This window comes from Acanthisitta chloris, unplaced genomic scaffold (genome assembly GCF_000695815.1).
Source record: "Acanthisitta chloris isolate BGI_N310 unplaced genomic scaffold, ASM69581v1 scaffold34606, whole genome shotgun sequence".
In the NCBI taxonomy this organism is placed as follows: domain Eukaryota; kingdom Metazoa; phylum Chordata; class Aves; order Passeriformes; family Acanthisittidae; genus Acanthisitta; species Acanthisitta chloris.
Window position 1 is genome coordinate 24838 of NW_008677091.1, and position 10749 is coordinate 35586.

At 47.0% G+C, this 10749-nt stretch overlaps 1 protein-coding gene across 1 annotated transcript in view; it reads left to right on the forward strand.

Annotated features, from left to right (window-relative positions):
* Positions 1 to 10749, forward strand: part of TMEM104 (transmembrane protein 104) — a 39607-nt gene that overhangs the window by 23798 nt on the left and 5060 nt on the right. The window contains exon 8 of the mRNA XM_009076378.1: positions 3188 to 3281. Coding sequence (XP_009074626.1) covers positions 3188 to 3281 — 94 coding nt within the window. The remainder of the gene's footprint in view (positions 1 to 3187; positions 3282 to 10749) is intronic.

Here is a 10749-nt window from a genome sequence, read left to right on the forward strand (position 1 = left end):
AGGCAGAGAAAGTAGACATCCTCCTGCTAGGCACTGTGGTCTGGGGATGTGTTTTTAAACAGGGTTCCTGGCCTTGGGACTCTACTGAGAGTTGATGGTGAGATTAGCTCTAATCCAGGGACTAAGTCCTTGTTCCTCATGTCCTGGCTGTTGGTGAGGAACTGGCCCCTTTTTCCTGCCCTGTGCTCAATCCTGTTGAGCTGTACACAATTTCACTTCAAAGTGATGTTAATGTGGCTGTTTCATGCCCCTTTCTGCCCTGCCTTTCTCCTCCCAAGCAGCCCAGTGTGTGCTGTGGTTTCCCTTCATAAAAGTGGTTGGCACAAATCCCTGCAAAGCAGGACACCCTCATCTCACTGCAGGCCTTAGCATTGTTTGTATCGATCCATGGGTATCCAACTTGGATCACTAATGGGCATCAAGTGGAAAAGGTAATAAATTTCTATTCCACTCGAATTAATCTCTCGCTTGGTTCCTTTGGACCAGCTCCAGGATCTTGTTAAGAACAGAAGACACTGATTATCTTAAGGGTTGGGAGGGGAATTTGACCGTTTAAGCATGACTTGTGTCTCTTCCCCACCAGCTGAGCAGTAAGGCCCAGAGAGGAAAAAAGTTGAAAGTGTTGCTCAATGGATTTACTAGTTTAAGGTGCTTTGAGCACTGGAGAATAACTGCAAAAGGTGGAGTGTAAATCAGAAGAACTCTTTGTGCTTCTTTAGCAGATGTTGGGGAGCATGTAGGAGACACAGGTTCCTCCAGCACCTAATGATGCTTTTGATCATTTCCAGCAAACGAGCCCCAAATCCACCTTAACGCAGCTCCTTCCTCGGTGCACAAGACAAATCCATCTTTCAGACACACCTGCTTCAGTGCACAGTGATTTTGTGTCAGTCCTTGCTATGGTTTGAGGGGCTGTTTAGCCAATTGGTTCTGGTGCATTCTAATTTGCAGCAGACACCTGTTCCTTAATTATCACCATCCTTCGTCCGTCTCTTTGTGTTTCTGCTCTTTGTGACGCAGGAGCTATTAACGTGGTTTGAAGGGAGACTGTGTTGAGCAGAGTGTGTGTTGAGAGAGGAGGTTGAAAGAGATTAGGCACAAACTCAAGAATAATTTTCACTAAGAGAGTTGGTGTCTACTTTGGTTTGCTCTGGGTCCTTGCCCTACATCACTCTTTGGTCTGTTTAGTCCACTGAGGTTTGTGCACCATCCTAGAATGGAGTGGCAGTTCGTAGAGGGCAGAAGAAGGGAGTTAAGCTCCTGATTAGAAGAAAGGAACAAGAGGGAGTAGAGTTAAAAAAAAAAAAAAAGGCTTGTAACTGGCTGTTTTGCTTCTCTGTTAAAACTGGAAGTGTCACAACTGTTAAGGCTGGTTTAGCTCGTAGTCTTGCCAGTTATGCCTGTGGTGTTGTATTCTGTGTGATTTCAGAGTTTTCCTCCAACAACCCATCAATTGCTTCACAAATCTGAATGCTTTGCATGCTTCCTGTCCTTTTTTATTTTTTCCAAGCAGAAAAAACAAGGTTTGGTGTAAGCAATGGCCTCAGATCAGAATAGGTCCTCACGGAGCGACGTGTCAAACCAAGGGTTCTCTCCCCTGGTCCCCTTCTGGATTTACTTTGGTCATCTGAGAATACTTGTGATGTGAGGCATTTCCAATTTGCCTTGCAGATATTCTGAAACTGTCTGAAAAAAAGGTTTCTTGGGGTTGTACTAGTCTTAAAATAGCTTGGATTCTGCTCTGTCCCTGACTCTGTTGGGGTCGACAGAGACCTTGAGGCTCGGCAGCCTGCCCCTTTGAGTCCCAGTTCTTCACTTCTGGTGACACCTTTTTTTGAACTGCTTTAAGAAGTCATGGAAAAGAGCAATGTGTAAATATTAATGTTGAATAGTTGTCTTTAAAAATCCCTTTGGGATGCTCGACAAACCTGTACTGTGTGTGCTGTGGCTGTCTAAACACTGCCTGCTTACAGCTTTTGGATCTGTTAGTGTATTGCTAGCTGATGCCATCCCATGGATGACAGGCAGGGCTCTCTTCTGTAACACCCAGTTTGTCTCCCTCTCACAAGTAGCTTCTTTCAGTCCATGTTCAGACTGCAGCCAAGGTCTGTTTCTTCCTGCGGTGAAGTCTTTTCTGTCTGGCTAGATAGGACTTGAGTACCACTTGGTGCCTGGGCAAAGGTGATGGTACCCCACAGGATGTGCCACTTCTGGGTGTGGGCTGACAGCATGGTTGCCTTTTGTGCCCTAGAAAGGTGCTAGAAGAAACTTGTATGGGAAGCTGTGTAGTCCAGCTTTGTTGGATGTATTTTGCAACCCAGTTAGAAGAGATGCAACAGACTGGTGCTGCAGCATACCCCAGTTTAATTTGCCTCATCCCCAGTTCAAGGCCAGACTGGATGGAGCTCTGAGGAACCTGGTCTATTGGAAGGTGTCCCTGCCCATGGCAGGAGAGTTGGAACAAGATGATCTTTAAGGTCCCTTCCAACCTGAACCATTCTGTGATTCCATGTAACACTTGTCTCTTAATACACATGTAAGAGGACGGTGAAATAAAGATATCTCTTCATTGACAGAACCTTTAAATTCTTTCATATGAGTATCTCTTTTTTTTCCTCACTTTGCACAGGTTTTCAGCTTCCAAGTCAAGAGCTGAACTGTTGTGCTGTAGCTTCCTACTGTAAAACAAGCAACTTAAAGCATGGGGAATAAAGTTCCATGCAGCCCTGGCTCCATTGCTGTTGAGCCTGGGACACCCCGAAGCCACCCCATCAATGTTAATGCGAGCAGACTGGTCAGGGCTATTGCTATTCAGACCTAAACTAAGCATGTACCCAGGCAAAGAGGCCACAGTTTAATATTTAATGTTCCGTAAGGCTGCACTGAGAGCTCTTACTGAAACGTGTCAGTTAAGGAGTGTGGTAGCAGTGATAGCAAGCGGCTCAGAGCCAAGAGGATCCTGAGCTCTGCTGCAGCCCGAGGCATGTTCTCTGATACCAAACAGCTTGCTTGACCCCCCGTGTCTCAGCCAACTTAGCTGTAAAATTAAGCAACAAAGAAAGTGTCATGACAAACAGACATGTCTGGAGGTGAACCTTCAATGCAAGCTTTGCTTTACTGATAGATTGATCTTACTGGCAGAATTTCTGGTTTTTAACCTAATGTGTGGTTTTTACTGTCCTTCCAGGCAGCATTCACTCTCCTCTTGGGCCCTTTCACCTTCTTCAATGTGCAGAAGACCAAGTATCTTCAAATCATGACATCCCTCATGAGATGGATAGGTGAGTCTTGGCAGAGTCTCGGCCACCTCTTTCCCATTGATGGAACCTGAGTCACGCCACTGTCGCTTCTCTTTGGCAAGATGTTCTTGTTTGGAAGCAAGTGCTTGTCAAAACAACCTCTTTGAGGACGTCTGTGCAGGCCTAATAAATCTTTGAGGAGAAGGATTTTATTCTAAGATGAAATTTCTGATGAAAACAAAACAAATTGTTCTCCATCAGATGTGGCTGATAGATGGAATTTTAGTCTGATTTGTGTGAGAGGCAGAAGGGGTTCAGAAGAGTCTCGTGTCTGGGGGATGTGATCCCTACCAGTTTTTAGTTTCTCATTCTCACAGCATGTGTACAACAGACTTTGAACAATCTTTGCTTTGATTCAAGAACAAAAGGTACTTCAGTCAGACTTTCCACTCTTAGTTTTATCATCTGTTTGCATTTTATTTTCCTGTGTCTTCCTTTATGGCAGGATGTGTTGCATTGGAAATCCCCAAACTAATGTGTGTTGTCCTTGGGAAGCTCTGCTCCCGTGAGTTGTCTCCAAAATCTTGTTGCAAAGAACTTCTGGGAAGACAGATTATTCCCTTAAGAGAAATAAGACATCACTACATTTTTTTTTCCAGTGCCATTGTCGTTCAGAGATGCAGCTGCCTCACATGGCCTTGTATGTGTACATGCCCTTAAAGGCTGAGAGGTGTGTGTGTGTTGTGGAGGCTTATGTTCAGGTTTGTCTTGTTTTGTGTAACCTAGATGGAGTGACTCTTCAGGGCTAATAGCAGTTCTGCAGGTTAATAACCAACATTTCTGCAGGTTAACAGTTTCCTGGTTCAAGGGTCCAGACCACTCAAGCACAGAATTAGGTCTGTTTATACCTATCACTGACCCAGAATAGGAAGAAAAGCTGCTTCTCTGTTTCCCACACATAGTCTTGACCTGACTGCAGTTGGGTATTGTCCCTTCTCTGTGAGTTCATCCTGTTTAGAAGTGGCTGCAGTCACTGCAGAGGAATAGAGATCCTCTGTTCTGAAGAACTTCTGAGATGGGGTTAAGCAGTTGTCACCCAGGAAAATGAAGTTGGATTTTAAGCTCTCAAGTCTCAGATGTTGAACAGCTTGAGTTAACAAATCCTGACCTTGGATGGTGTGAAAATCCTGAATGTCTGTTTCTCCCCTTTGTTGTCTGAGCACATGAAAGGTTTGAAAGCCCCTCCGCTCTTCAGAGAAAGGTTATCTCATTAAGGGGTACTGAAGTGAGGAAGTTTGGGGTTCTTTTTTTCCCTTTTTTTTTTTTTTTTTTTTAAGAGTGAGCTCTGCTCAGCTGACTGGCCTCTTTCCAATCACCCTGCCTCCTCTTTCCTGGTAAAGACATCAGTCAGACCTCATCCTGTCTCTGTGACAGGCTGACGCCTGCCTCATCTGCCATTGGTTTCCCTTTAGCCAGCTCCTTCCAGCATGAGCGTTGCTAAACCTTGGCATAAAGGCAGAACTGTGCCTCTTTTTCATCGCCTGATGGAGAGGGACAATGGCAGTGTTTGGAGAAGTGTAGGGGAAATTCATGCTTTAGCCTGATTGATTCCCGCGTCAGCACACTGGGGAACAGCTGCCCCAGATAATGATAGTTAATGACCCTGACAGCACCTCAGTGGCTACTTAGAGCAACGGATTCCGTATGGGTACAATGAGGGATAGATTTATTGGGAAAGACTATTTATCAAAAAGCCATGTGATGCAGGGAATAGAGAAAAGCACTTGCTGCAGGTTCCAGGATAAGGATGGATCCCATCCTGCTGAGATTTATCAAGCTGGCTGCTCCTGTGTCCTCACATCACTGCTGTTCCCTCCTCCAAAAGCAGGGCTGGGAGTTAAACATGGGTTGGTCTTCTGTTGGTGCTTAGAGAGCTTAGATCCTAAAGAATGGTCTTGGATAATGTTTAGTGGTCTCCTGGACTTGTCCTGCCTGAATGCTAACGGCCAGATGTGAACTCTCTGTCCTGCTATAATCTGTGTCTTTTTCTTCACCTTCCTTGAGTTGCTTTTGGCCATGTGGTGCTGAGGGTGGTTCTCCTGCCAAGCACTCTGAGCAGCATTGGAGCTGCCAGCCTACCTGTTTGTTGTGCTGGGGAAAAACTTCCCACATGGACAGAGGCTGATTCAGTTTACCTGTGCCCCCTGCCCTGGCATGGATGGGAAGCTGAGCCATACTTTGCATCAGGATTTGAAAAAATCAAGCCTCCTTGAGCTGGGAGGTCAGTGCAGGCTTTGCCACGTGCCTGCTGCAGAATCCACTGCACACTCTTTTCCTCAGCCAGGTGGAAAGCCCCTGGATTTCGGAGCAGCAGAGGCTGATGTAAAGCAGCACTGCCCCAGGTGTACTGGTGATTCAGATGATAGCGGCTGAGAGGATGGTTCTTGGCAGCAGGGAGAGCTAGCTGTGTGTGAAGGTCATTTCTGCTGGTGTTTGTAACAGTGTCAGCCTTGCCTTTGAAAGTTGCTTTCCCTCTTTCTCCTGATCCAAGTGATAATCAAATGTCACCAGTTTCTTCCAGAGCCTTGTGCTCATTGCCAGCAGCACATCGGCTATCAAAGCCTGGAGCAGTCTCTGCACACCTCGTGGACAAGAACAAATTCATTCTGTCTTCGAAAAATAGTCTTAAACACTGGGATCTGAACTGGAAATTAAAAATGAGCCAGTTCAGTGGAGATGCAGCAAGGACCAGCCCCTCATCCAGCTGTGTTTTTCCTCCCAGGGTAAGGGACTAGCCAGGACAGACCTCTGAAGTCTTCCAAAGGAGGAAGCTGAAGGAGGAGCTTGCAAGCCCAAGTGTTGTACTGCTAGAGAGCCCAGACAGATGGGCTCTCCTTGTCTGGGCCTGTTGATCATGGACAGCTCATCTGGAAGCAAGGCTGGCATGGCAAGACACTTCCCTGCCAGGACTGATAGGAGCACAGAGGGTGGATCTGTGTCTCCAGGTGGAGTGGGGCTGGTGGCGGAGAGGCCTTCCAGAGGCACTGAGCTGTTGGCAGTCTTCTGAAGAGTAACAGCTTACACACTTGGCTGCAAAACTGATTGCCACTTTGCGTGGGTGAGTGCCAATGGTTAAATTCAGTGCAGCAGTTGGTGCTTGAACTGCTGGCCTTACCCCTGCCTGGAGATCTCTGTGCTGCAGGAGCTGGCTGGTGTGTGAGGCTTTGCCTACACAAGCTCTCGTCCCTTTCCCAGCTGCAAAAACTCCCTCAGGCTGCTTTGTCAGCCTTCTCCTGGTACCTAAACTGCCTTGGGAGACTGAGCTCAGGCACTGTAAGGGGTGCAACAGGCATTCTGTCTGGTGTGCTCCCCTGGAGAAAGGGCCAGCTGGGAAAAATCATTTGGTTTAAATCCTAGTAATGGTGCTTACAGTCAAGCCTTGTTTTGAGTTATGGTTAGAACCTTGTTGGCTCACCCAGCTCTATTATGAGCAGAGATGGGGCCAGGTGAGTACAAATCATCCCCGTAGGGAGAGGAGGGTCCTTCCCAGACTGTAATTCCTTCCTCCCTTTCAGCTCCCTTCCACCTCAGCCTCATGAAAGCCTAGAGCTGTAATTATCCCAAGTCCTTTACCAGTTTTGGAGCCTTTTTTCAGGTCTCTTACAAGGTTCTTGGAGCTGGGAGTCTCCTGCAGAAGGCTAAACCAATTAAGCCATCAATAAATTAGTGCTGTTGGTATTTTCAATTCTGCTGTTTGGACTTCAGGCTCTTTTTTTTTTTTCTTGGAGGTTTTAAATCTATGGTGGCAATGGATTGCTCTCTTAACAGTCTTGATTATCTACCTGGGGTTTTTTTCCCCCCTCATTTCATCAATCCTGATCAAGTGGGTGATGTTAGGGGTGAGCTGCTGCAGGGCACAGCCCAGCAAAAGGGACTGAGCCAGACAAGTCCCTTGCACCTCTCAAAGCAGAAGGGACACAGCTCACTGGGGCACAGACCTACCTTTTTATTATTGGATAATAACTGTCTAGCAGCATCATGGGATAGGATATGGATTAGGAAAGATAACAAAAGGACAGAGCTTGGTGGAGCTCAGCAGCAAACATTGGGCTATTGTGTATTAAGCAGCTAACCCGATTAATTGCAGCCTGTTGCAGCCTGAGATATCCAGCTCTATAGGTGAGGATTGTTGGCTTTAAAGACATTGGTAGCATGATTATCACTGCTGTTATTGAATGGTCTCTGGCAAATGTTCCCAGACAGCTCCCACGTGGGACGTTTGCTCTGTGTGCTGCTCTTGAAGCTGTATTGTAGTTATTAGAAAGTATTGTATTTTAATAAAGAGATATTTTATAGAGGAATAAACTTCTGGGTTTGGTTGCTGCAGGCTTAGTTCTCTCTCCCTGTAGCACAGTCAGATCATACCACATCTATTCAAGTAACTGCAGCCCTTGAGGCACAGCATTCCCAACCCCACCCTAACAATGATCTCAAAATTACATGCCCAGGAATAAAATCTCTCCCCTAGCTCTTTCCCCGGGCCAGCAACATGGAAAGAAAAGACAAGAATAGCCAGGATGCCTATTAGGGCAGGGTTTTTTTTCATCCCATCCCCTTCCAGGATACTTGGTAGAAGGCTTCTGGGGAAGGCACTAGGAAAGGGCTCTCCAGGGCTTGCTGGTGGGGCAGACTTTTGTATCTGCTGATTTCTCTGGTAGTCCTGCACTTTATAGCACTGCTGTGCAGAGAGCTGGTCTCAGACCATCTCAGTGTGTGAGCAGTCTCAGGTCACTGTCACTGCCATCCCTAGCAGTGGAACCAGCCATGCTGGAGTTGATTCAGGGCAGAAACCTGGAGTCACTGTGCTACATCCCTTCAGCTGCAGGGACTGAGAATTACAGAGGAGGCTGATTTAGGAGAGCATGACAGTTATCTGAAGTCCTGTGTTTCCAATCTCCCGCAGAGAGATTAGTCTGCCAGTGCCCACAGCCCTCAAGGTGGGTGGCCTCTTTTCCTCATCAGAAACTGAGCTCTCTGCAAACAACTGAAGGAGAGACCAGTTTGATCTCTGCCCCTTTCCTTTTACAGCACAGAGCGTACAGGAGAAAGAGGGAATTGGACTGTAAATCAGGACACTGTTGCATGTTCATTCTGACAAGCTGCTTCAACAAAGTTACTTCATGTTCTTATATCCCTTTTGGAGCAGATGAAGCTGCTGCCAGAGCCTGGGGTAAATTATTCACTAAGAGAAGTGAATATATTTATGAAGAGTTAGTTAAAATGCTGTGCTTCTGTCATGCCTGCTTTCAGGATTGTGAGCTGAGGAGCTCATTTCAGTGCTGCTTGTGGGGGGCAGTGGGGTGAGGCAGTGCCTGTGTGAAGGAAAGAGCCTTGTTAGCTTCAGATGCAGATGGAGAGTGATGTGCAGTGCTGGACAGGACCACTGAGATCCTGCTTGAGGAGCTGATGCTTCTGAAAAGAGCACTTTATCCAGGCAGCAGGAGACACTGATGGGTCTGAGAGCTGAAGAACAGGAGCTGAAAATGTAAGGACACATTCAGCCCTGCAAAAGGGTCTGGATGATGGTGCCCATACAGGTTTTCAGAGTGGGGGTGTGGCATGCAAAGCTGCTCTCTGTTCAGAGTGTGTGTTAGTGGAACATGATGATAAAAAAACTTTACTAGGTAGGACCTAAACCAGGATGGGGAAGATGTGCCTGGATTTCATGGGATGTAAGTGCTCTGCACCCAGTGCTTTCCAAAGCTTGCCCAGTCCTATCTCAGGGGACACCCAAGTGTGTGTTATTCCCTACTTTCAGAAGAGTAAATCCTGACATGGAGAGAGGAGTGTCAGACCTAATAGGCCAAGTCAACAGCAGAGCTGAGAGCAGAGTCCTGGTTGCAGAGGCTTTATGGTGCTTCTGCCAAAGGTGACCGGCGGGGAGAGGACAATAAACTATGTGGATAATTTTCCACCAGAAGCAAACAAGCCTCACTGGCTGCTCTTTCCTTCCCATATGTCGAGATAAAGCATCCATGATAAACACCCGAGTGCAGAGCCGTTTTTCTCCCTGTGAACTGTTGCTGGTGTGCAGATGTCTGTGGGACCAGCTGATGTGGGCTGAGAGAGGACAGCTCCACTGGTTTCACAGCAGGAGTTTCTCCCACGGTAGGGGAGGCTACTTGCAAATCTTGGTTATCATATTGTGAACCTGATGAAGAAAAGCAGGGAGATGATGCCCTTAACAGCAGAGAAGCCCTAATGAACTGCTTTTGGCTGCCAAAAAAGTCCTGGTGGCACTTTTGAATGAAGTTTCCCTTTGTGAAGGAAATGTCTGAGACAGCTGCAGTAGGAGCAGCCAAACCTGGGGAGTGGGGGAGATGGTGGGACAGTGGAGGTGCCTGAGAGGCTTTTTCTTGCCCTCCTGGTAAGCTGTATCACAATTCCGTGATCTTAACCTGCCCAACATGTGGCTGTGCCTCCCCTGCTGTATGAGCAGCAGTCCCTTGCCATGTGGACCCTGCCTCAGGCTTTGGGGCAGGGTGGGTAGCACCATCTCTGCAAGTCCCTGCTCTCCATTAGAGGAAGGAGCCACACTGATGTTCTGCAACTTTTGCTCCTACCTTTCTTCTGGGAAGTAATTTCCCTCCTCTTTTCCTTCTGACGTCTCTCTCCAGAGAATTGCTGTCTTCTATGAGCATATCCATCTTGCTTCCCCACAGTCTCTGCACTCATAAATCCTTCATTTTCCTAGAGACAGTGTTTTAGGCTCTGTCATTGTCAAATCTGATCCTTAACTACTCCAGCTCCCACATCTGATGGAGCAAACCTGGTTTTCATGTTACCTCTTTACTGTCAATTCATATAGAAACCCCCTCTGAAGGTTGGAGAAATTTATCAGTCGCCGCTCTGGAGTTTACAGGGAACTGGAGATCATGAACAAGTGGCAGGATATAGCTTCTGCAAGAGAAACTGGCTAAATGAGGTTTAAATTTAAAAATCAATGTCTTAATTTCAGCTACTTTGTTCTGCCAGCATGGTGAGCTCCAGCTGGGCTTTAATACTTCAAATGCCACAGCATCCATAATGCCTGGCAGTTCCAGAGGTGCAGTGGGCACTTCAGCTTGCCCAAAGCACTGCTGGAAGGCATCTGGCTCTGAGGGGGGGCACCAGCATCCTACAAAGACATCAGCAGGGAAGTAGACAAGTGTCAGGTAGGGATGCAGAAGGTAGGACTGTCTCGGTGTGCTGCTGGGCCATTCAGTGTGTACAGAGCAGATGCTCTGGCTTTTATGCCCTTTCTCCTGAAAGAACTGCTTAATGTTGAACTAAATGAGATTTGCTCCTCTGTTAAAGAGTGGTCTGCTGTGTTTTGGCTTGATGGAGGATCAGGGTTAAGGTGGGGAGAGATCTTCCTCCTTCCAAAGAGACAGGGAAAAACATCTTCCTCTCAGAATCCATCATGCCGCCTAATGTATGAAAAGGGAAGCAAGTGGCCTGCATTGGGAAA